Below are 27,419 nucleotides of genomic sequence, written 5' to 3'. Positions count from 1 at the left end.
TAGGGTTTTTTCCAATCACCTATATGTATATGGAAAATGATATCCACAGGAGAGTTGGCGCAGGGATCACGCAGGAACGTCTACGTGGAAAATGAAACAATGCATTTTGCACGAACAATCCATTCGGCTTCCTTCCTCCATCTCCCTCCTTCGTCCAAACTTCAAATCCATCTCACTCTCCTCCATCAGTTCTTCTTCATTCTCACTGTTAGAGAATCTCTGAAGTGCAGCCAAGACCCAAGATGAGTTTAGAGCCCGAGAGTCATCTCCCTCCCTCCTTCGTGTCGCGACCCGAGAGCCCGAGTGCCATCTCAATCCCGCAAAGGTACTCTCTCTCACTCTCTCTCTCTCTCTCTCAGGTTGATTCCGTTTGTTCTTGATCGAAGAGGTCAAAGTTAATTCATGATTTTAGCTTAAATTGCAACCTTTATCAGTTGGGGATCTAATTTGAAATTGTGTTGTGATGGATCTTTCACTATTTTAATCCTGGAACACTAATTCCACATATTGATTTTTCAAAAACTGTATCTCTTATATTTATGCTACACTAGCACAGCTTGTGAATAATGGAGAGAGGGACTTATGTGTTGAGGGTATGATAGTAGTGGTTGCATGCCTAAATCATGGTTGATGATCAATGCCATCACCAACCTGCAGGACCAACCCAAACAAGTTCTTGAAAATGATTGGAACATTTTGAATGTTCAATGAAACATATAGGATCATTGACAAAGATTGGGAATTAGATGGTTCTTTGACATTTATTGCTCACCAAGTATAAAGTTTGCTGGTTTTCTTGGGGCATTTTCCCTTTTTGGACAGTTGGTAATTCTCAATTTTTGTTATCTTTAGTATTTGCATGGTTGCTTTCTCTTGTACACATCATGTATACTCGGTTGCTCCTTGCGCTTACTTTTACCGATCCAACAAATTATCTATTTGTTGATTTGCTATTCTTATGTTCTATTTTTAAAATTTTATGTTATTGTTTTCTATGTACTTGAGATACACCTTTCATATTTATTAAAGCTCGTTCCCAATTACTTAAGTCCGAAAATAGAAAAAATCATGTTATTGAAGGGCCCCAAATTAACCTACACACTAAATGAATTGAAGAAGCAAATCCAAAACAATAACATAATGAAAGGCTATTCGTGTGTGTGTGTGTGTACAATGGGAAATGAATTTTGTAGAGCATCATGAATTTAAAGCTCGGAATTGGTATGTAATTAATTGTCATCTAACTTTCATATGGAATCAAAAGAAATATTAAATACTTGCTTTAATTCCATGAGGAAATGTTTAAACCAGATGAGAGCAGCATGCATGCAGACATGAGTTTAAAAGCTGCTAGCATGCCTACCTACATTTCTTGCTAATTTTCCTGACAAAAGTCTCTCAGCTTTGCGGCCCTTTCACATGTTATAGTCAATGTGGTTTTGATTTATTTAACTTCGACAACTGCATTTGTATACCATTTTGTGCAGCAAATGCATGTGCCACCTCATGCTTCTGATCTTAGTCTTTGATGGGAATGTTCTTGTTGCAAATGAGTTCATTGAACTCTTCTGTGAATTAGTTATGGCCAGACTTACTATAATTGCAAAGCAAAGGTGAAAGAATTGATAAATATTTATTACTTTGTTAGGCTTGAATACATGTGATTTTGATTTGGATCCAATTAGTCTAGGCAATGCCCAGTAGATCTGAAAGAAGGGATTGCTAGCTTAATATTTGCTGCTCCAAGGCGCTCAGAAATTTGGCTATGATGATAGTCATCTTCTTTTGGGCAACATACAAGATAGACTTCTTTCCTGTAAGACACTACCTTTTAGTCAAATGAACACCAAATTTGTTCTTCTTTCTCGTAAGACTTTCTATCTTTTTCTTTTGCTCGAATTGATTCTTATTATGCAATACACAGCGTACATTTGGGGTTTCAAGCCTTCAGCAGAAGGATGCAGATGACTTTAGAAAGCTTGCCTCAGTAGTGTACCTGCAAGTCAGTACTATTTGTCAGGCTCTTATATTTGTGACACGATCCCAAACTTGGTCTTTTTGTGAGCGACTTGGAATTTTACTTGTAGCGGCTTTTGTTATTGCTCAACTAATGGGTGAGCTGCTGGTTTTTTCATTGCATTTTGTGACTGACTGCCTACTGATATATGGAAAGAATCAATGACCTCTATCAATTTTCCCTATCGGGGGCTCCAAACAAATTTGGCTTAAATACATTTTCTTGATATTATCTTCTAGTTATATACTTGGATCAACATGTAGCCGCCAAAATGGTAATATGCATTTTGAGAACACTGTGTCAACTACTGAAGCTGCTGCAGAATCTGCCAAGAAAGCAATTGTTGCTGCACAAGTTGCTGCCTATTTGGCGGATAGAGACTTCAATCAAGCTACTCAAGCATCCGGTCTTCAAACTAGCTAGAGTTATGTGTACAACTTCACCATTGTTGGCCAAAGAGGAACTCTCTGATGGCATGTCCACTTCAGACAATCAAAATGAAGCCCCACTTAATGGGAACTTTGTACATTGTATGTTAAGGGCTATTGGGAATGTTGTGTATCACAGAACTATTTGGAATGCTGTGTATTATGAAACTATTTGGAATGTTGTTGTGTACTATGAGAATATGTCACTAGACACAGGTTGATTTATAAAACCACAAAAAGTTTCTGTCATTTGTAGAAACTGATAAATCTTATATAGCAAAATATTTATCGTCTTTTTTACAAATTTGATGAATTAATTAAATAAACATGTCCAGGGGGAAGGTTGAGTTCGGTAGATGTTGCTGATCAACAAACTTGCTTATTGATCTATCTAGTTTGATAGTAGTCAACTAATGGAAAATAGTCTGTAAAATTTTCTCCATAATCTTGATTGAGCTACACAGGGCTATTTCGGGTTACGTCTCAATACTTGGACTTCAACTAATTAACAATCTCCTAAAATGTTGTTTATCACCTTTTCTTTTTAATTATAAAAAAAAAAATGTTGTTTATCACCTTAAAGGCTTAACCTGCTTGTAAGATCTTAAGCTCTAATTATAACCTTTACGCTTACACCCACCCCAATTGGGAGATAGACAAAAACATATATATATATATATATAGAGAGAGAGAGAGAGAGAGAGAGAGAGAGAGTGCTCTGATTCATTGTATTTCCATAACTTACATGGGCATAGTTTGCTTGAACCCAACCACCATTACTGGATTTTAAACTATAGATAAACCCATCATTGATAAAATCTCCAACCCTTTTCGCCTTCCGTTAACTTTCTAGGCTCAATAGGATACTTCCTAGAGAAGCAATAACAATCTCATGAAAACAAAATTTGGGGGAAATGAACTCACTTACCACAGATGATGCCAACCGTGGAGGAGGTGAAGTGTTCAAAGCTGCCAGAGATGATACTGACGCAGACGACTGGTGGAGGTAAATTCAAAAAATCTGATGACGGTTGGGTGGGTGGCGAAGGAGTGCAACGCAGCCCAGCCGAGAAACGGATCCCGGAGGAAACACAAACTTGAATGAGTTTCAAAAATGGGTTGCGAAAATCAGTGTTTCTGAGATAAACGTGAATGAGGGAGAAGAACGTGAATGAAGGAAAAGGATTACAAGTCTTCTACTGGCAGGAATGATGAACACCTTTGTTCGTATTTGTGAGTTTTAGCCTGTCGAGTTCAGTTCGCAGGCAATTGTAATTTGTCATCTTTTTTTTTTTTTTTCCTTTAGTTTTACTTGACGTGGCATAATAACTCATCCCTGTGCAATTCCTACACCAACTTCCTTGCTTGTAGAAGACCTGCAAGCCCTTGCTACTGCTGCCAGCCTCGCTCCAAAGCCAAGCCTCTCCCTGTCCACATCCATGCACCACCACCACCGAAAAGTAGCCCACTGCCCAGCTCCATTCAAAAACCGCAACCACCAAGTTGTTTTTGTTTCCTCTCACTGCTCAGCCTTGGTGCAACAACGAAACTGCTCCACAGTGCTCCCCCTGTACCACCAAGCCATCGTCTGACTCTAGTTGCACGTCCTCACCATCGCGGAAGCCTAACCCGTATGCATCCACCGCACGAAACCACCCAACTGATAGCCAACCCAGTCACACCTCCTTATTAACTCCACACCGGCCAAAACCTAACCCCACACCTCCATACACCACCACGTTGAGTCATTTACCCACTACACAGTAGTGCCACGAGAAGGCTGAGAGCCACGCTGTTGTAGGAACCACCCTAAAAAGCCATAGCCACATCCCAGCCTACAAAGCCTCTGTTTTAGGAATCTAAAACAGAGTAGCAAGCACCATGGACAACCACCTCTCCCCCATGCCGTTGCCACCGCCGCTATCAATGACTGAAAATCAAGCCTCTCCCGCGTCGGCCAAATCCTGTTGTGCCTCCTCTGTGTAAGCTCTTTCGATTTCTCTCACCACACCCTCTCTACGCAACAGTTCTCTCTCTCATCATTCACTCTCTCTCTTTTTTCCCTCACGTTATCTCCCTCCCTCTCTCTTCTTCTCTGTCTTGATCTCAGCCACCACCAACCACTTAGTCGCCGCGACTGCCGTGAGACACTCCCTGTTCATATTGTGGTCTGTGCACCAACAAGGATAACACCCCCTCTTAGTGAGCTCTCTCTCTCTCTCTCTCAAGCAATTAGTTGTTCCCTCATTGCAGGCTGGTTAATTAGTATATTTTGGACAATGGGCGATGCTTATCAAAATGGTCGTGGGCTCACCGATAGTGTTTATGGGTTTGTTACATTATTTGTTGCACGGATTTATGGGTCACGATTGGATATAATGAGAAACGTGCATAGTTTGATGTCGAGACCACGTGTTTGCATGGACTTTGCATAAAAGAAATGAACTAAGGTCGATTTTGAAAAATATGCATATTTTTTTATGAAAAGAAATTTGAAACAACATCAGTTATTTGTTCTGCATTACTCATGAAACTTTATATAAGAAGAAGATAATTTATATAAGAAGAAAGTATTTTATGTCATAATTTGTGTAGATATGAGTTTATTTTTTGCATTTCGTTTATGAACTGTGTAAAAATGAGTGAATATGAAAATTTGCGCATAATTATATGACTATAATATGATTTTGTAGTATTTTGAATATGTTCTGTACTCTGATATGATATGATGTAACTTTAGAAAACTTCTAGCATGACATTCTATTTCTGTTCCGTTCTGACCTTAATATGGGTGATGGGTGTAAAAACTATAGCCTCTGTTCGGGTTGGTACCAACTTTTCTGTTTCTGGTGCACCTACTTTGGAAGTCAAAGTGGTTTTCTGCGTGGTCTTTCCTGTGTGCACACTCAAGGCTTGAAAAATGAATAAAAGGAAGATTTCACATTCTGTTTCTGCTCAATTGACCATCGAGGTTTGCACAACCCTACCATGGCAGTTAAACATGGAATTTTGTTTCTAATATGATATTTCAATTATGCTATGCCAAAAGAATTTTGAATAAGAATATTTATTAACTTTCATACTGATATTTTTTATAACATGTTCTGATTCTGCATTCTGAAAATATAAATGTTTAGTTCTACATTATGAGCTCTGTAAATGCTAATGTTTACATATTAATATATGTTCTCTGCTTACTAAGTTGTTGATAACTCACATCTTATCTTCACAATATTTTTAAGGTAATTTTGATGGTTTAGCTAGAAATCAAGAGTAGAAAAGCTTGAGGAAGATTAGATTATCGTAGAGAAATAAGTGCCAAAGGGTACAAGTAATTATTGGTGAGTCTTATTCAGTAGATTTATTATTTTATGCAAATTGAGTATTTTGAGACGTGGATATTTTTTGGGCCTTTTGGAGATTTTTAGTTTGTTATGTTGAGGTCTTTATTTGATGTGCTTGTGGAGGAACATAAATGTTTGGTTGAAACAAGTATTTTTATATTTTATAGAGTTTTTGGAGTATATATAATTGTGTTATGGAGATGATTTTTGGCTACTAGAATTAACTCTCCAAACCTCCAAGACCAATTAGGCGTTATACTGTATGTAACATTACTCATTTTTTATGGTAGCTAACTAGGTACGTATTAGGTACTTATGTTCAAATGTTATTTTTTGTTACTTTTTATTGGGACCCGGAACTCTTTTTCCTTATTTTTTTGTTGCAGATTATTTTATGTGATTTTTAGGAATATTATGTGACAAAATTATGAAATCGTAGGATAAATTTTTAACGCTCCCTTTTGTTTATAGTTTTATGTGATTTTCGAGGGTATTTATAAAATGGTCCCTATAACGTCTTTATATATATATATATATATATAGTCTACGAGGCCGCTTGTAAACCATGGTCCCAACATGCATGCAGTTCCCTATTAATTAAGAAGCATGAGATGCATAATTATAAAGAGATTAATGCTACTTCCATTTCCAGTACTGATCTCAAGAATGGACCACAAGTAATTTTTTTCATAGTCCAAATATATTAATATAAATTGAATAATGTTATCATGTATAACTCTCAAATAGACAAGTCTCATGTATGTAATTTTTTTGTAAAAATGTGGATTCCACTCATAAAGAATAGTTTTTTTTCCAATTTTTTTTAAGGTGAGGATCACAATTATTTTACAAAGGCCAGCTTGTGTGACTTGTCCAATATATTTGAGGTTTATACAAATTATTTCTATTATAAATTAGAGAAATGATATTTGTAATCTTAGAACATGTAAACTCTACATACACTTTTTAAAAAAATTAAATAAATATAAAATTTATATAAAAAAATTATTTTTTTAATAATAGACATCATTATATTTTAAAAAAAATGCGCGGCATTTGCACATAAATCGTTTTCGTAATATTTAGCGTCGGCAGTTTTGGTAATATTTACTGCAGCTAGCGTCGGCAGTTTTGCTCGACACAAATTACAACCTACTATGCTTTACATATTGTATGTCTCGCCCATCGATCCCACTTGACGAACGTACTCGGTCTCTTTCATTATTTCTTTTAAATTTTTCAGAGAAATTACGTACCCATGCAATGAATTAGCTAGTACTTATACAGGTAAGGAGCGCCATAGCTTGATAAATACCCAATGCATGCAGAATAGTACAGGCCATGAACAATATCAAATCTTATAATTAACCTGAATCCAACATTAATATTATCTATATATGGAACAGATGATCAATCATGATGAGAAGCTTCCGTCCAGCATCGATCGCAGCTAGCTAGCTGGCGTGAATAAATAGTTCTTAACAGCTAGCTATAAACTCTTTGATGATCAAAGTCAGTTAGATTAACCTAATTTTTTTTTACTTAAATTATATAATCGCTCAAATGCGTTCCTCACGGCCATCCTGCAGCTTTTTAGATCATATTCCAGTACGGTGGCAAGCCATGCACCATCCATTAATTATCACTACTAGATCATCATGATCGATCTGAAGTCTGAACTACTTCCTATATTCCCGTCCAGATGATCTTAATTAATTAATGGACGGTGCTACTTCCACCGGCTGGGAGCTACCGCGTTACCGTTAGGTATTTTAATTGTTTTTTTTTTTTTTTTTGTTATTTTTACAAGTATTTTTTGATACTTTTAAATATTATTTAAAAAAATACAAAAATTATAATATTATTAAAAAATTAAAAATTAAAAAATTCCAGTAAAAACCAATGGCAAAATATCATTTCCCTGTTGCCCTATATCCGGTATATAGCTAGATTCCGGCGGGCAGATGATCTAGTCAACATGAGAAATTCACACGCACGTCATATTATGTACAGACACGTACGGAAATTGCAGTACCTATTAATTATATATTTTGATTCTGAAAGATCATATTATATGTTTTTTTTTAAAATAAAATAAAACGAAAACTTTGTTGAAAACAATTTATTACACATTCTATCATTAAATATGTTCAGCATGCATGGCCTTTTCATAATTCAATTAATCGACTTATGAAATTTTTTAGAAAATTGATAATTGCCATCATAAGTGTATAAATATCGTATAATTATTTAAAAGAAATGAATAAATACTAGACTTACATGAAAAAATAATAATTTTTTAATAATAGATCACATTCATTTTCAAAGTGACTGCACGATACTGAAGTACTTCACAACTGAATATAGTATTACTCATATATATATATATGTATGGAATATTATTGACGTACGTGATAAAAATTAGAACTTTCTCGCCACACCCAAAGAGAAAATTATTTTCTTGCACGACAATTTGTTTTAAAAACTCGAGTTTTGTAATAAAACAGCAAGCATCATGTAGATCTATGATCTGCTTTATTCATGTAGAGGATGCATATATATCATATGCTTTGGGAGTTGAGAAAGATCGGTAGCGAAGTAGTTTGTACCCCCAAAGCTCCATCATGTGTTAAAAGCTAGGTTGTCAACTTATAAAGAATTTCCTTCTCCATAAATATAAGTACTTATATTAAATTTGACATTTTGGGACGAAATTATTTAGGGATGAAAGAAAAATGCTTTTGAATTTGCAAAACATCAAGAGATAATCATATTCAATGATGAGTTCTCCGCACTAAACTGATAACAAATTAGAAGCCCTATTTTAAGGGCAGAAACCCTAGCAAGAATATTGTTAGGTGGTGAAAGAAACCAATACAGCTTGTTGGTGTCCTCAAGAGGACGCCACAACATGGCAGCCCTGGATTCTCTTATCTCGAAGCACCATCTATATGTATTGAATTTGAGTTTTCCTAGGGTAAGGGGAAACCATTTGATCAAACGGGGTTTTCTCAGTTTAATGGCCAGGGTAAGGATGTTGAATATGTTGAGGATTTGGGCACGATTAGAACTACTAGTGAGGTGACTTGGTTTTAATAAAGAATCAAGATCTCTAAGCCATCTTGGGATGTTATGGATAACAACCTGACCCCAGATTAGATATATACCCCTTCAAAATTTTCCTTGTTTCTGACCAACCAGAACTCATCCCAAAGAATAATGGGAGGAACCAGCTAAGCAATCATGTGAAATTGGTCAGTGGCATTGTAACGGACCACCAACGATATAGCTTTTTATCTTTCAAGCCATGGAAGACAATATGGGAGCAGCCAATTAAAGAGGAAGAAAAGAATTGCCACACTTCAGAATTAGCTAAGATACAATCCATGAAGACATGATGAGTGGGAGATTCTGAATGTTTTTGCAGTGGCCACATATAAAGAGCTTGTTAGAAATCACCACGGGGAATTTATCACTAAATCTTCTGTATCTTTTTGTGAGAATAGGAGCAGAAGCTGAGGAAATATTGCCGGAACTGGATGAGCGAGGCGCTGCGGTCAGTCACCAGGTGACACAAAATAAAGGGCAGTAAAAAAGATGGGCCATGGATGCATGCATGTCGCCTTCAGATCCCGCAGAGCTTTCGCTGAGACTCTGTATATGTCTCTGTACGGACTGTCTTCAAATCCGTGGCTCAAAATAGAGACAACACGGCTATGGCCCACTTCCCACCAATCACTGCTCGACAACGCATTCCCCCAACTACTCTCCCTTTTTTTCTCTTGCTACCCACTCCGGTCTCCACATGTACCATTGTTTATTTAGGGATCCGTACCCCGGACAGGCTGCCATTGTCCCACCCGCGCCCATGATCGACCTTGAGGATGTCTTCGTCCGGACGCTGAGGGCAGATTGACCTCCTACGGTAAAAAACAGTCAAAAAATATTATAAAAAAAAACACATATTATAACCGAAAAATTACAAGAAATTTACATAATCACATATCCATCCACAGCAAATCAAAAAATAACAAAAAAGATTGGAAACAATCAAAACAAGTTAACAACAACAAATAAGAGAAAAGTGGTTCCTTTTCTTTTACCTTGATCTGGTTATAATTCTGAGCAAAGATTCAAAAAACCACGGTTATGAAGGAACGTGGATCTCTTCACAAACCATGACCATTCATAACTTCAAGAAGGGAAAAAAAAGTAGAGGAGGAGATCGAGGAGGAGGAGATGAGGAGAGAAAAGTCAGGAAAGGCCGTGCTGGCAAGTGGGAGAGAGATAGATAACAAATGAGGGAAAAGAGAGACTGAGAGAAGAAAGAGGGAGAGAAGGAGAGAGAGTGATAGAGAGAGAAGAAAGATAATCCTGAAACAATGTCGTTTTAGGGTTATCTTTAAAACCTAATCCTGAAAAGACATCGTTTACGTCATTGTATTTTTAAAATAAAGTAAAATTTAAGATAAATCGACGTCATGTTATTAAAGAAATTAAATAAAATCTAAGGTAACTTGAAGTCATTTTATTAAAAAAAATTAATATATATTCATATATATGTGGGCTGGGCTGGTTGGGCTTGGGCCTAGAGCTGCAACGTAGTGCCTGGCCCAAGCCCGGGCCTCACCCCCGGCTCCCAACTGCCTTGAATGAGGTGGTCGGGCGGGGAGTTGGCGATTCTTCCACTGCCCAACCCTAATACCACATTCAACGCCCCAACTTTTTATTCATGTTTTAATATTCTCTCTCTCTCAACTTAATTTGTTCTAAGTAATATTGATACAGCCATGAGTTGAATAAGTATCGCACACTTTTTTTGATAAACAATGTTGACAATTAAAATAATTAATTTTTAAATATAGATCTCATATCTATGAACTTTTTTTTTTTTTCAAAAATAGTACTCGACGCTTGTATAACTATTACTGCAAATATCATTAATTTCTATATCTTCCTCTCACTGCCAACTTTTGAATAATTTACATTGATTCGAGAAATAAATTAATGCCACCGATTACGTACTCTGGTAGAAGGAAAAACGTTGGTTCCTGTTCTTTTTCCTCTGATCTCTCTCTGAGGAGCTTTTGCTCCATAATATATCCGAAAGCCCTTCATAATTAAACATAAATACAGAAAGATACCCATACCACTCTGAGTGGCCCACCCACTGTCATTATCATCATCTTCATCGTATGCTTTTCTTTTTTATCTCCTTGAAATCGTGAACCCAGTACTTTAGGGTTTTTTCTTGAAAAATCTTGTGCTGGTTTTGTTTCTTTATAATTTCTTTCCTTTTACTTCCGATTTTATTTTCATGTGGGAGAGAGAGAGAGAGAGAGAGAGAAAATAAAAACGTTTCACAAAAGAATGGGGAGAGGTAGGGTTCAGCTCAAGCGAATCGAGAACAATATCAGGCGGCAAGTGACGTTCTCGAAGCGGCGGACCGGTTTGCTCAAGAAAGCTCATGAGATTTCGGTGCTGTGCGATGTTGAGTTAGCTCTGATCGTGTTCTCCACCAAAGGAAAGCTCTTTGAGTTTTCCTCCAATTCGAGGTTCATACTTTCTACACTTTATATATAGTTTAATCTTGATCCTCTTCTTTAATTTTGGGTGCTTTATTTGTTTGTTACAACATTAATAATTTTACAGTTTTTCTTCTGAATTTTCTTTTATTTTTTGAATCTATTTTGTCACTTGGTATCACAATGTAATTGTCAAATCTAGGTCATCCCCGAGGGATCATGTGTATCGTTTGTTTTTCATGGCGGCCTGCATATTCATGATTAATATCATCAACTTAGATCATCCGAAATTACATTATTGATCTAGACGTTGTATTTTAACATTATTAAGCTAGTTGATCTTTCTCTCTTTCTTTTTCCTAGTAGTGTTCTTGAGCACAAAGTTGAAAGTACTGCAGCCTGCTGAATGAGTTCTATATATATAACTTAATAATAAAGTCTGATCTTTTTTTTTAATTTTTTTTTCTATATATATTTCTTCTGGCGCTCAGCTACCAAGAAGGAATAAAAAAAAAAACCTGAGTTATCAAGACAAAAACCTTATATAAGTTATCAATACAAACCTTAGTTCAGTTCAAAAGAGAGAATTATTATGTCCTAAGAAAAATAAAGAAGGAACTATGCGGCCACTAAATATTGATCTTTTATTTTCATACTGATCAGTACTACGACTCATATTGCATGTTTCACAGACACCACATTGCATCTATTGTGTCAGACAAGAAGTGGATTTTATGCATTTTAATTACTAACTATATATATATATATATATATATATATGCAGTACTACAAGTAGAAACTACTATATAGATACACACCTTGAGCGCTGTGTCACGAGGCCGGCGTGGTGTTTTTTCTCTCTTTTTTTGTTCTCGGTTTTAAAACCTACTGTATATATATATATATATATATATGTATGTATGTATGTATGTATGTATGTATATATTGGCTAGTAACCAATGTGGGTGGTGCACAAAGGAGGAGGAGGCCTTCTAAATGATTTTATTCATGGAAACGGCTGTTATGAAAAGTTCTTACGTTTATTTAAATTCTCCATTAAGATCTTCAACCCATGGATATATAATCTCTTTTCATTTCGATCAAACCATGCATGAAGGTAGCGGCCTTGACCTGCTAGAATATTTATATACGTCTTTGGTTCTAGCTAGCTAGCTAGGTATATATACTGATTCATTGTATGGTTTTTTTATTTTTTTTTTGTCAAAGTTAGAAAAGCTCCACAATATATATATATATATATATATATATATATATATTTATAATCTTAGTTAGGTTTTTTTGTTCTTAGGAGCTTCAAGCTTTTTTTTTTTTTTTTTAACTTCGATCGAACACGAGTAAATATTAGTATCGGCCTATCCAATGGGCTTACTAATAATTTGGTCCTGGCCGGGTTTGATATATTTTCAAGAGTCATTCATGATAAAGGTCGTAAAAACTGCTTCGATTCTGATCAATTCTGAGGTTAATTAGAACGCATGCAGTACGTACGTAGAGCATTTATTATTGCTCAGGGTTGGAGACTAATTACTACCGACTACGTACGTTATACGTACCCGTGAATTAACAATTCTGGGAGCAATAATACTGATCTTGGCCTGTCACATAAAAAATCCAAGTCTAACTACGATTATATGTTCAGTCAAATAGATCATGTACTGTTTTCTAATTAACCTTCTGCACATTCCAAGAGAAGTTGAGCGCGGTATTGAAAAGAGTAATTTTATGTATAAGTTCTAAATATATAAATTTTTTGTAAAAATGTGGATCCTATAAGAAAAAAATGAGTTTTTCACACTTGCTAATGGTGTGATCCACTTTTTTATAATGTGTTTGTGCGAAACTTGTATATATTATTTCTCTTAGGGAGGTTTGAATAGTGAGTTGATATGAGATGAGTTGAGATAAAAGTTGAAAGTTGAATAAAATATTGTTAGAATATTATTTTTTAATATTATAATTATTATTATTGTTTTAGAATTTGAAAAACTTGAATTGTTTATTATATTTTATATGAAAATTTAGAAAATTTGTAATGATTAGATGGGATGAGATAGTTTTTGTATCCAAACCTAGCTTCATTTTGATTTTTGTAGACTTAAGCATCATCTTGTAAATTCATTGAGTGAGTCACTCAATCTTGTCACACAATAGATCCCAGAAGACTTGACGCAGGGAAGAATAAGAATTATCCTAATGGCTAGTTAATCAACAAAAACTAGGGATTGAGATTGAGAAATGATGCAAAACAAAGAGAAAACTCTAAGATTAGGGTTTATTTATAAAATTCAAAAACTGGTTTTGAAGCCCACAAGTTGAGCTAAAATAGCCAAGGAAATCCGAGATTTTAAGAATTTTGCCCTAAAAGGCAAAATCTCAATTATTGCGTAAAAAAAAATACTTAATAAAATAAGGGTCTCACAAAAGATCTAGCCCAAACTAGAATAAGGCAGCGTTTGGATGTTAGATTGAGTTGAGTTGAGTTGAGTTGAGATGATAAAATATTGTTAGAATATTATTTTTTAATATTATTATTTTGAGATTTGAAAAAGATGAATTGTTTATTATATTTTGTGTTGGAATTTGAAAATGTTGTAATGATGAGTTGAGATGAGTTTATGGTTCAAACGAAGCCTCCCTAAAAGTGAAAGAAAAATATTACTATAAAAGACAAAAATAACTTAAATCGACGGTTTGAAAGGAAAAATGACTGATTTATGGGTCGAACTAGGAACTATCAGACTTAGCATGGTGACCATTAGGGGTGGGCAGCGAGGCCTCACACCCTGCACCCGTCTGTCCCACCCCCGCATGGCGGGGCGGGCAACCCCACTCTGGCCATGCTGAGGCGAAGCCCCCCAACCCACATCTAGGGCTCCTAACGAGGGCGAGTGGCGAGGAGGGCCCAATCCCGCCCCGCCACTGCTTACATTTATATATATTATATATGGAAATATAAATATATATTTATATTTTACAAATTGTCTATATATAGATATATATTACAATTTGTTAGACTTGTTTACAAAATATTCATTGGCAAATTTAAAAACTACATGGTTTAAAAATTAATACACTATAATTTACACAAAATATGCACTAGTAAATTTAAAAATTGCGTAATTTTTAAATTATAGTCATATTTACAAAATTTAAATTTATAATTTGGATCTAAAAATGTATTTTTAATTACTTTTGGACTTATAAATAATTTTTAAGCCAAGTAAAATGTAATATTTTTTTTAAGTAGACGGAGGCGGGGCGGATTGGAAATCCACCCCCCACCCCGCCCCCGCATCCTAAGGGCGGGGACCAGGGTGAAAACTTCACCCCCCGCCCCGGCCGGTAGAACCCTTAGTGCCCATGTCGTTCGTGCTAAAAAGAGTTTTCTGAATTAGGATCATATACGTGATTTTGATACCCATAGCCGAAGTTGTAGTCAAAATACTAACACCGACATGTGTGCAATAATCATGTCCAAATCCAAGCAATCTTCAAATTTTTCCATCCTTTTTGCGTTGATATGCCTTCTTGAAGTACTCCAGTGCTATCTATGTGGAATCTGCCAATTCAGCATCGTCAAACCAGGAGTCCCCCATGAAGGAATCTCGTTTGATCTACTAGATTTAGGGCATGTTTGGATAAAGAGATGAGATGAAGATTCTGTAAATAGTATTGAAATGGTTTGTGAATAGTAGTAAAATAGTTTGAATCAATATGTTTTATTGAATTTTGGAAAATGAGGGAGAAAAACTTGAATAAAAATATTATAAAGTTAAAATTTTGAATATTATTTTTATTTTGAAAAGGTTGTATTATTTTTTGTGTTTGGTTTGGAAGTTTGAAAAAATTATAATGATTAGGTAAGGATTAGATAAAAAAAAGTTAAAAATTTGAAATTGAAGAGTGTTTTGTATTTGAATAATATTTGAGAAGAAAATTATGAAAAGTTTTTAAATGTCTATCATCTCATAACTTCCCAAACAATCCCTTAGAATTTTACTATTCTAGAGTTTAACTATTACTACGTACCAATAATATAATTTCATCTAGACTTTTACTATTCTATTTACACCTTACATGATTCACTAATCTCATATTTGGATCTTCGATCTACTAATATCTTTAATTGGGATCATGATCTACATGCACCATCAACAGTACTACTCTTCCATCCTTTCTTTCCAACTACGTACCCATAACCTTCCATCTATTGGTCCTATGCTCACTACCACTCATGTAAACAATATTAACTGGCTGCATATATAGATAAAAACAATTAACTACTAAATTATTGATAATTTGTCCAAATGACTTTTTATATATGATAGTAATTAGCATATATATATTATAAGAGAAATGCTACAGACATAAAGAGATTGCACAAATAGACCTACAAACTGATGTGGCTTCATAGAATCTGTTAGATCTACTTTATAATAAAAGTAATTTTACAATATGACGTACCACATCAAGTCACATCAATTTGTAGGTTTATTTTTATGTAATCACTTTGTAACTAAAGTATTTTTCATATTTATAAATATATAGTTACAAAAGGGATCATGTCATGAGTTCATCAAGCCACAACAGTACGTAATTAGTATTAAAGAAAAAGGTCACTAGCATTAGTTTTGAGAATGTTATATATTGAAGGCTATTCGCAATTAAAAAGTTATAAAATATGAAAACTCATGGAGGTCTGTTGATCAATAAGTACTTAAAACTAGGTCTAAAAAATAACATCAAAGTTATAATTAATTATGTTAATTGTTTATTCACTTGGACGTTACAGCTTGTATATATATACTTTTTTTTAATCAAGTTTTAATTTTGAACCTCATCTTATAATCTTGATAGCTACTCTGATCTGTGATCAAAATCCTAACTAGCATGTAAAGTAGTTAAACTCTTTACCTTAATATGAATACTTTCCTAGTCGGTCATCAACCTAGCTCTAAACATTTTCAGCAGCTATTTTGAGTTGTTTATTATAATTAAGTATCATGCGGTGTATTTATTTTTAATGTTCTAACTAGCTGATTTTTTTTTTTTTTTTGAATAAAACCTCAGTATTTCATATATGACTTTCTTGCATACATCTTCTATCATTTTCCAGACTATTACAATGAAATCTGGAACTTCTTCAATCCAAACTTTTTCCTCAACTAAGTTTAAGGCAGCTTTTGCCAAATTAATTATGAGCAACAGTGTTCTTTTCTCTATAATCAAACTGTAAAAACCAATCCTTCATACTCTTCAATACATTCCTAACGTCATCAATTAAGGACCAAAGTAAGACATATTTTCTTCTTCACACTTCACAACCATTATGATTGCCTTTGCATCTCCTTCAAATATAGCTTTCTGAATATTGAGTTCACTGCATACCTGCAATGCCTTCCACAAAGCTTGACATTCTGCTACTTCAATTGTTTGCACATTCATCCTACTGTCACAATCTGCAAGCAATGCCTCTCTATTCTCATCTCTAATAATCATTCTCATCCCCATTGATCTCCTCTTCTTCATATCCAAAGATCCATCTCAATTCACCTTTACAAACTCTGCTACAGGTCTAACCCAACTTGCCTTATTAACTGTATTTACAACCTGCTGAGCTTCTGTTCTTTGCCTTTTGTTTGCCTATTTAAAGTCCTCCAGGGTCTCAATTGCTATTGATAACAATTTTTTTGGACAAGTGAGTCTTTTTTCAAAAACAAAAGTGTTCCTTCTCAACCAAACTTTTCTAAACTGGACAGCTAACTCTTCTAGTTTTACTTTCTCAAGGGCTCCCATCAACTTCTCCCATAGCAACAAAAAATCACCTCCTTCCCTTTTGCACTTTTGAACCTCACTTAAACCATTTGCCCAGACATCATTAGCTGCAGAACACTCCCATAGCACATGCATTCCAGATTCTTCCTCTCTATGACAAATTGGACAAAAGGGATCCTCAACAATCTTCTAACTAGCTGATCTTAAAAGGCTAGCTATTATCTATTTAAACTTAACACATTGTTTTTTGACAGCATGGAGAGGATCCTGGAACGATATGAAAGGTATTCACATGCTGAACGGTCGCTTGTCGCAACTCATGATTCTGAACCACAGGTACGCATGCATGGCCATTAATATATATGCGAAATATATATGTCCTAATTTAAACAAGACAACATGATGCATTGCTTATACATATATATATATATATATATATATGTATGTATGGTATTAACTAATATATTTTTGAGTCTATTCAACCCAAGATCTTCCATGTGGCTTTTTTCGGGTTTTTGTTTTCTAATTTTTCGTCAAGTAATGTTTTGCTTATGTATTCAAGTTGACATCTCATCATAATATTGCATGTGTTTGAAATTTGCGTTATACAACTACTGGCCACTAATTTTACATTTTAGTGTCTGAAGTGTACATATATGTATAAGAGCTTTATTAAATTATTAATGCTCTGGTGGGCAGCTAGCTCTGTGATCCATCAAACTGACCCCGATCTTTTGCCGCAATATTGTTATTGTTTGTTATAGGCAGTGATTTATATATCCCTAATTCGAATACTGTCCAGGGAAGCTGCAGGTATCTGGATCAGGTCCCCAGGCTTTTTGCTAGAAATGAAGTTTTACAAAGGAACATAAGGTAATGATCAGCTGATCAGTTTCCGTAGCATATAATCTATCGAATGTACAAAAACAATCGCCCCTAGCTAGCATAGCAGTCACGATCATGCATGAAGAGTCGGCAACTAATGCCTTCGTATGAGAATAATTTAGAGAAGAGAAATACTACTTTGCAGTCCGAAGTCTACTCTCCATTTTAATTTAGAGAAGAGAAATACTACCGCTCAAGTGTACCGCTCTCCATTTTAATATATTTTTTTATTTTTTTATTTAATGATTAAGAAAGTGATTTTAAATGTATTGGTATATTTTTTTTATTTTTTAAAAATATTTAAATATATTAAAAAAATGTGAAAAGAAAAAATTAAAAAAAAAAATTGAAAATAAACTAGCGGTACACTTGGAGTCGATTTTACAGCAAAAGGGTTCACCAGAAATTATGATATCTTACCACAATGAATTAATTATTTCAAGGAGAGTCGATTTTCTAGCTACATCAAAAAATGTACTTAATATATATATATATATATATATATATATGTAATGACCGGAAGAATGCTTTTAAGTCCAATGGATTTTCGCAAAGTTAGTCTGTTATGTTGGTTTAATCAAATGCTGGGCATCATACAAATACACATACAGTACTAGGGCCTGCAGGCACATAAATTGCTAAATCCATTTGATTACATATATGCATCTGATTTGCGGAAGGTATTGGCCAACAATCAAGAGGGTCTTGATCATCATGAGACATCTTATAAATTGAGTGATGCAGGAACTTCTTGGGAGGAGATCTGGATCCCTTAAGTATAAGGGAGCTCCGTAATATTGAGCAACAGCTTGATCTAGGTCTGAAGCGCATACGAACAAGAAAGGTGAACATAGCTGCTTTTGAGTCTTTATGCATGGCATCATTTCAAGATCAAACTTGCAAACTTGATCGATTGATTTAGATTTATAGGTACTCAACATATGACAAGCTCTTTGGCTTGATAAATGTCTGTATTAATCTTGTTTATCTTCAATGAAGTTGGTTTTTCTATCAAAAAAACATATGACATCAATTTGGCTTATGCAGAACAAACTTATCGATGAATCTATTATGGAGCTGCAGAAGAAGGTAAAGATCATGGTTACACACACACACACACACACATATTATATGTATCATGTCATGTGTATGTATTGTTTGGATTGAAATGTAAAGTTTTTAATACTCAAAATTAGAAGTGATCTATGATTACCGTGCGTGCTGGGAAAAACTAGAGATTTTAAGGGAATGCATATTGTTGCTAGTTCGGGCTTAATCCAATTCTATATAATATGGGTAGGCCATGAAATGTACATAATAGAACTTCAACAGCAACTATATTTATTAATTAATGGGAAAATCATAGTAAAAGGGGAACAATGGGTCGAACAGTAATAAAACTGTGAGTGGTCCTTGTCTAATTTACTTTTGTTTGTGCCCATACTTGTAGCATAAGTACTCTTTTTAGCATTTTGCAAGCTAGGCATATATATATATATATATATATATATATATATATATATATTTGGACGAGCATATATTGTTATATACTATACTCCTATTTCACTATATAATTGTGGTACTTTTCATCGCTGCTGGATCATTTATTGACTTTTTTTCTTTTTTAAATATTTCAAAGATGAATGGATAGTGTCATCTCATCATAACGAAATAAGAATAGAATGATAGCGTAGTATATATAATTTTTCTATTTAAATTGCGTTTGGATGTTGACATGAGCTCAATTGAGTTTAGCTCTTTATGAACGGTAGTGAGTTGAGAAATGGAGGGAGATATGTGAGGCTCATCTAAACTGAGTTTAAAGTATGTTTGGATGTTAAGATGAGTTTAATATTTTTCATGAAAAGTTGAAAAAGATTGTGGGTCCCACATATAAAGATGTGTTAAGTTGAAAAAGGTTGTGGGTCTCACATGTAAAGAAAGTTTTAAGTTGAGATGAGTTTAGTAATTTGAGAGTTGTGTATTTGAATGTTAGACTCAATTTAAAATTAGACAGAGCTCAACTGAGTTTTAGAACCAAATGCAGCCAGCCTTAGTTTGTTCTTGATGTAAGCTGACCTAGTACGTTGTGACCGTTTGTGCGTGACAGGAAAAAGCCTTGCAGGAGCAAAACAAATTGCTAGTTAAACAGGTAAATTAATCTACTCTGATCTAGGATTATGGCCGCCGCATGTTTATAAACATTTATTTTTATGAAAAATAGCTCAAGGAAAATGGAAAGACAGTACTAAGCGAGCATGCACATGGCCGAGAGCAGCCACCACCATCGACGCTAGCACTTCCACCTTTAACAATCGGGTACTCTCTCTTTCATAGCTCTCTCAAACAGCTAGCTAGCACGGCTGTGGTAATGGGTTGGAGCAACCTCCGCGCAGGCCACATTAATTAGGCTAGTTTGATCTCTCATTATTCAACAACTCTTAATTATTAGCTGATCTAATATGTAGATTTTCTTAAATAAATTATGCAGAGGGACTTTCCAGGCAACGGCAATGGATGAAGATGCTGGAGATCAGACTCAGCCTAGACGTACGGCCACTACCCTCATGCCACCTTGGATGCTTCACCATGTCATGAATGGTTATAGAGACTCTTCGCGAGCCACCCCATAATTGGCCAGCTTTGGAAGTGGAACACATGACAGTTCTAGCATTGCTTGAAAAGTTCAATATTATGACGTTGTTCCCCGCTTCAACCCCATCTCTCTGTTTCAGAAATTGAGAAGTATTTCGAGATCTCGACTTCACCCTTTCGAATCAACAAATTATAGTTTTAAGCCTAAGAGCTCAAAGTACTACATATGAGCGTGGCTACCAAGCATGCTAGCCATGGACTGAATAAATAATTTTGACAGTATTTGCTACGTACTTTGCATATATATATATATATATATAAGCTGCACCTCAACCATGCATGCTTTGTTCTTAATCTAATTAACATGGTCACAACCGACCTTTTTTTGGAAGTTGTCCCAAACAAATTACAGCTAGACCACTAGAAGTTCTTTGGATTGTTATAATTAGGCGGTGTCGAATCAACTAGAATATTTAGATTTTCCTACGATTTCTTCATGGCAACATGAAAGGTTCATTGGATATTTACTCCGTTAATTTTAGACTTTATTTTTTCTTCCTCGAAAAGCGTAGCAGCATACTAGAAGTTCTAAAAAATGTCGAAGAAGTCCAGCGAGGTAGGAGATGGAATGCAGCGCGCCAGACTCGTTGTGTTGGTTTTCTAGTACTTGCATTAAAAAAATGGCATTCCAATTTTCGAAAATAACGGATACATCTTAGGATTTAGATACATCTCATATCTCTCTCTGAGCTTCTTTTTAATGGCTTCAAATTCTTAAGGAACTTGATTCGATTCTTCTAACATCCGCATTGAAGGTTTTTTCTTCATTATCTGTAGGTTACACAGCCATCGATCGTTCGATACTTTCTGCATGTGTTTGCAGTGCGTTCCATATATATATATATAGCTAGCAGGTATCCTATTAATGAATATTGGGAAATGTAATTTGACACTTCTGTTTGGAATTTAACAGTGTCATCATCCTTGGAAGATAAATCTCCATTAGTTACTTCTTTACGTCCCAAATTAGTTTCTGAACTAGAGAGAAAGCAGCAAAGATGTAATAAGCTAGCATGCCCAATAATAGGTTCACTTCTTTTCCTCACTACTCATACTTCCAAGGCCTCTCTCTCTTCTGATCACCCCTCCTATGCGCACAATGATAACACAAACAGATTTGAACGTCCCTAATAGCCTTGTGCAAGGTTTTTTTTAATTATTATTATTATTTATTTTATGTCAGGAAACCTCTCCAAGGCGGAGCCCTTCGGACCACCCCTGCAGAGTAAATCTCGATCCCGTACACCGCACTCTCAAAAATTTTCCTACACAGAATTAGTTAAATCGCTGACTTTTCACCAAAGATGTGACCCCAAAAGATTGTTTGTACCTATGAGGTGTTGAGCCCAGGACTTTGAAGGGAGTGATACCCCAAAACCAAGGCCTTCACCTCTTGGGCCAACTCCTAAAAAAATAATAAAGCCAATGATCCTTATGGCCGAGAGAAATAATAATAATTATAAAAATGAAGCCAATCCCTATCCAAGCTAATTGATAGAACCAACAATGCAATGTAACAAAGTACACAAACTATACAACCGGCGGGAGTCCAAACGTTTCACCTCTCCATGGTCCATTCACAAGACTGTACAATGTTATTTTATGAAAATACGCCGTATTTCAACTATACTTGCAAGTGTTTTTCCCAACTATAAACAGGGGGGATCCATCAACATTTGGAACAGAATGTGCTCACAACAAAGGATATGAAAACAATTTGTTATATTTACCATGGACAACAAACACTTCAGTGTGCAGTATTCACAATGAGTACACTTTTTGGTTTCCTCTCGTTGTACTGCTTGCTTCCTCCACAACGCAGACCTTTCAATCAAGATCATGTTGTTTCATCGAATACCATCACCTAATGAAGCCGATCCAATAAATGGCAAGTCAGAATGAATTGAGATTCAGGCAACATAATTTGTTTCATTTCCATTTTTCCAGGACAAATAATTTTTTTTTTTTGGGAAATTACAGTTTATGGCCACAAATCACCATCTATTTTGTCTCTGTCTCTCTCATTTTTGGCTCTTAGTGATGTGTATGCATGCATATATGTATGTACGTACGTACGTACATATGTATAACTATGTATCTATGAATGTAATGGACAAACAAAGAGAAGAAGTTGTACTTGTACCTTGCCACAAACTGGACAGCTTACACTTCTCTCCATCCATTCATAAATGCAACCCAGGTGAAAATGATGACAGCACTTGGTCATTATCTTTGGGTTCTCTTGAGTATATTCTGCGCACCAAATATAAGTTTAAAAGTTAAGACCATGAAATTTTATACATCAAAAGATGATCTTCATAAGAGTACATTTTCAAAGATAATTGGCCTGTTGAATATAACAAGCACAAATCCACAAAACGTTGCTTAGGATTTCCAGATTGGCTTATATGCCCTCTGTCTGCTAAGGCAGAACTCTGTATTGAACTTATAAAAAAAGGTAGCACTCGTATTGATATTTCTTTGCAATCAACAAATCTTTGCCTCCATCCTTGAAGCCCAATTAAGTGAAAAGATGAAAATTGTTAATAGAGATGTAAACTGCATGAAACCGTTCATTCAGTATGCCTCAGTTTCCAGGTCACAGAAATTTACCCTTTTTGGTCAGGCTGCTGAAGAAATTCTGACTTTGCCAATTCTAAATATTGTTTGAGAGAACATGGATACTTTTTTGAAAAGTAAACGTGACTTTATTTAATCTCAAAAACTGGTGAACCCCACAAACATCTGGTTCTGCAGAAAGGTGTACAAGAAAATGGGAAAAAAAAAAAACCCAATCTAGCGTTAGCATATTTTAGGACGTCTCTGTGTTAACAGGAAAGATACCATAAGTATAGGTTTTCCACAATCCGAACGCAAATATCAAAATAAATTAAGACCCATCAGGGTGCAGCCTACTGATAAAAGGTAGGCTTGGGATGAGCTGTAGATTCAAACATCCTGAATTTGATCCCTCACTATGAGTTCCCTCGAGTACCTGACACATGGTTCTGTATTTGGGGTTTGCTCCCCAAGAGTGGGCTTGAAAGGTCCTACTTTGGAGACGTTTCATGTAATAAAAAATAATAAGAATTGAAAAAAAAAATACCTTCGAGACATGTAGGACAGACATCCTCATCTTCTGCTGATGTAAAAATGCTCCCCACTCCAATATTAGTATTTGCCTGTGAGAGCTTGAGTGAGGACCTAGAAAGATATTCTTTGGATCCATCTTCACAAGCAGATTCATTCCATTTGTCTCCTGAATTGAAAGATTCCATATGATCTGCATCAACATCACTTCTTAGAGGTTCAGTCTCCTCGTGTAAATGACTTGAGCTCTTCTCACGCCTTGAAAGCAGTCCATCCCGCTGCAAGCAGAAATATCTGGGGTCGGCATCGTAAGGTAGGGGCCTTGGAGGAGAGCGATACATGTCAGATAGAGAGTCGTCAAGTGATGCTGCAGAAGTCATAGACGCTGCCCCCTGAATAGATGAAGTGATGGAATGCACTTCCCCTCTTCTAAACAGTGATGTGTACTACATACAAAAAACAAAACAAAAAGTTTAAAGAAAATATATGCTTACGCAGTTAAGGAATATTCTCATCATTAATGTTAAAATCTTTTTGAGTGATTTAGGACAAAAATTTGCTTCAGTGTACTAGTGCTAAAACAAGCTTGACCTACAAACTCAGATTAACAAATGCTAGTGAAAATTCCACAAAATGAGAAGACACTTAAACATGTGTTTGTGTATTTGTTCAAGCATACAAGTGCACGCCAAGACTAATGCAGTTAAAGAAAAACTTTCCACATGTAGACAATGCCAAATTGTTTGTAAAAAGAAAATGAAATGTAGACACCTATTTGCACATAAAAGTTTTAGGTTTTGACAACATGAAAACAAATTAAAAGACCCCAACGGCAGTACATAGCAATGGAGGAAAAGCTCTCAATTAAGTGACAGAGTCGTAGCTGCAGGTTTTTGAACATAAAATTTGTAACTCAACTTACAGAAAATAGAGAATTCACCAAAAAAAAAAGGGAACCTTAGATACATACCGCATTTAAAAGGTTCTGAACAAAGCAACTGAGACACATACAGTTTCTATATACAGGACTATTTGAATTCACATATTCTTCAAAACCGTTGGAATTCAAACAGCAACAGACAGCACCCATTATGCCAGCTGCAATCTCTTTCCTTTACTTAAAACCCTCCACTGCAACCCCCCAATCTCATCAACAGATACCAATTGTAATATGTATATATGTCAAGCTCAAAATGATCTTATTGTAGTAATTCTACTTTGATAAATGAAGAACGAGAAAGGACGCTCAGCTTGCAGAAGTCCCACATCCCCCGCAAACCGGTACCCTCCCTCTTCAATTTTAAAATACGAATGCCTTTGAGATTTTTCTGGCTTGCTTATGGATAGATTTTACAACCTGTAGAAAAAGAAAATAATAACATTAAACAATTATGCGAACTATAGAAATGAGAAAGAGCTGAAAACGCTGTCCTCAAACCAAATTGAAAACCGAAATAAGTAATTCCATTTACAGAATCTAGAAGCCAATCTCTAATAATGCAATCGGAGCTCTCACAGTTCGTAGTATAATCAAACTATTGCCATCAGATTCTGTTTTATTTCAATATACGTGCACAGATGATAAAGTATTTTTTGTTGTTCGATTGCAGCTGTATTGCCACAAACCAACAATCGGTGCAAAATTAATAGATCAAAAGGGGAAATATGAGAAAACTTTTTGCCGTCCAAATTTTCACTTTTTTCGTGTTTCCCTTCAATTTAACCAAAAACTCTCCTCTCGTTGCTAGGAATGTTACCACATCGTCCAATAGGAAAAGCCACACAAAAACAAAGACGATTATCATGCTTATTGCACAATCGGACGACATGCAATTAAGGCAAAACACATGTATTCTAAGAAAAGACCCCGACTTTTGGAAAAATACATAGCATTGGAAATCGAGGATAAATCCTATCGGAAGAAAATGATCGACCCAGAGAAACACGAAAAAATTTTTAAAATAAGAGAAACCCATTGGAGATTATCAAAACCAAAGAACCAAAAAATGAATGAATCAAAATGAAAATCACAAGTAATAGAGGGAGAAATCGATGAAAGAAAAAGTCAGAAATTTACCTTCAGGAAGCTGACTGGAGGGAGAAGAAAGATGTTATCTTTATCTAGTTTTAATTGTAGGCTCGCCGCTCGGATTAGGTGCTTCGAAAATCTGATGCTAAAAATGGGTTTTGTGCGATTTTGTGCGTGCGTTTGGATTTTTCGGCGAGAAAACCTGTGAAAGCGCGCAATAAAGTTCTCCTATGTTTTTTGTCTATCCCTGCCGGTGGTTGGACTGTGAGGAATCTAATCCAACTTTACTAAGTGATCGTTTGTTTTTAAAAAATATCACATCTTATCTTATCTCATCTCATTATTATAATTTTTTTAATTTTTAATATAAAATAAAATTCATAATTTAATTTTTTCAAATTCTAAAATAAAAATAATATTAAAAAATATATTTTAACAATATTTTATTCAACCTTTTAACTTTAATTTCGTCTTATCTCATCTCATCTTTAAAAATAAATAAACTATAAATTAATATCTAAAATAATGCTTTGTTTTTGTTTTCTTTTATTTTAATCTGACATGCTTTTTCACAGAGATTTGAATTCAGGCTTGGCATACGGTTCTAATACGTAGAGGAAGTGGGCACATTTGGGATTATCTTGTATTAGAAGCAGAAAATTATTATTAACTGTATTCGACCTTTTTTTTTATTTAATACAGTGGGAAATTTCGAACCCAAATTTTTTATTTAAAGAATCTGATCATATGCCTGACATATTTGACTTCTCTTTGATCACATGTTCTAAATACAAATATTAATATAATATTTATACGAAAAAAAATAGAATGAGTATGAAAATCTCTTTCCATCCATACGAAGAGATTGTTAAATTTTATTGATTCATCCAACTGTAGGATTATTATTTAGTGTATATAAAATTTAAATAATTAGTGAATTTAAAACTTTTTAAAAAGAATATGTGATGCTAATTTTTTCTTTTTTTATAAGAAATGGCTTTCATCTATATTGCACTAAGGATTACAAGAGATCTTATCAACCCAAATAACATGGGCAATAGACTCAGGTACAGAATCCTCCCACACAATCAAATCATCCACATCCCATGCCATTCTAGCTAACTTATGAGCAACACAGTTACCTAATCAATTAACATGTTGACCTAAACAAACATCATAGAGAGACATTAATCTTTTAACTTCCGATATCAAGTTTTCCAGGCTTGATGCAATTTGTGATAACTCTTGTTGCAGATTGTCCACTACCAACTTGGAGTCTGATTTTACCATCAGCTTTTTGATACCAGATTGAGGACATAGCTGAAAGCCTTTTAGTACTACCACTAGCTTGACAGTTTCTAATTCTTTAATATAGAATTCTACCTTGCTGGCTGCAAAGATAACATCCCCTCTTTCATCTCGAAGCACTGCTTCAATTCCTACTTTCTTTTGATCAAAGAACAAAGCCCCATCAATATTAAGTTTTAGAAAACCCGTTGGAGGAGGACCCTAGTGGCAATGAGAATTGGTCTGGTTTGTGCTTTTCTATTGAGAGAGAAAAACATAACTACTTTGGATTGATAAGGCATGATCAACGGCTTTTTTGGTAGAGAGGATAATAGCATCATGTAACTTTTTATTTCTCCGAAA

The 27,419-nt window shown here is 35.0% G+C and overlaps 2 protein-coding genes across 4 annotated transcripts in view; one reads left to right on the top strand and one right to left on the bottom strand.

The window, feature by feature from the left end:
- LOC121252298 (truncated transcription factor CAULIFLOWER A-like) overlaps positions 1 to 20,904 on the top strand; it is a 37,897-nt gene extending 16,993 nt beyond the window's left edge. The window contains exons 1-8 of one of the 2 annotated variants that reach the window (XM_041151887.1): positions 11,128 to 11,344; positions 17,365 to 17,446; positions 17,913 to 17,983; positions 18,740 to 18,839; positions 19,043 to 19,084; positions 20,106 to 20,147; positions 20,220 to 20,314; positions 20,487 to 20,904. In XM_041151887.1, coding sequence (XP_041007821.1) covers positions 11,160 to 11,344; positions 17,365 to 17,446; positions 17,913 to 17,983; positions 18,740 to 18,839; positions 19,043 to 19,084; positions 20,106 to 20,147; positions 20,220 to 20,314; positions 20,487 to 20,628 — 759 coding nt within the window. In that variant the 5' untranslated portion in view covers positions 11,128 to 11,159 and the 3' untranslated portion in view covers positions 20,629 to 20,904. Of the gene's footprint in view, positions 1 to 11,127; positions 11,345 to 17,364; positions 17,447 to 17,912; positions 17,984 to 18,739; positions 18,840 to 19,042; positions 19,085 to 20,105; positions 20,148 to 20,219; positions 20,315 to 20,486 lie in introns of those variants that run through there. The other variant, XM_041151886.1, reaches the window with a different exon arrangement.
- The window catches only part of LOC121252306 (E3 ubiquitin-protein ligase At3g02290-like), a 34,936-nt gene extending 8,893 nt beyond the window's left edge, over positions 1 to 26,043 (bottom strand). Inside the window, exons 1-5 of one of the 2 annotated variants that reach the window (XM_041151902.1) lie at positions 25,818 to 26,042; positions 24,711 to 25,097; positions 23,757 to 24,186; positions 22,794 to 22,903; positions 22,117 to 22,514 (exon numbers count right to left, since the gene is read on the bottom strand). In XM_041151902.1, the coding sequence (XP_041007836.1) occupies positions 22,488 to 22,514; positions 22,794 to 22,903; positions 23,757 to 24,186; positions 24,711 to 24,830 (687 nt within the window). In that variant the 5' untranslated portion in view covers positions 24,831 to 25,097; positions 25,818 to 26,042 and the 3' untranslated portion in view covers positions 22,117 to 22,487. Of the gene's footprint in view, positions 1 to 22,116; positions 22,515 to 22,793; positions 22,904 to 23,756; positions 24,187 to 24,710; positions 25,098 to 25,817 lie in introns of those variants that run through there. The other variant, XM_041151903.1, reaches the window with a different exon arrangement.
- Positions 26,044 to 27,419: the final 1,376 nt, after the last annotated feature.

Source organism: Juglans microcarpa x Juglans regia, chromosome 2S, assembly GCF_004785595.1.
Source record: "Juglans microcarpa x Juglans regia isolate MS1-56 chromosome 2S, Jm3101_v1.0, whole genome shotgun sequence".
NCBI classification, from domain to species: Eukaryota; Viridiplantae; Streptophyta; class Magnoliopsida; order Fagales; family Juglandaceae; genus Juglans; species Juglans microcarpa x Juglans regia.
This window is presented reverse-complemented; position numbering and strand designations above follow the sequence as displayed.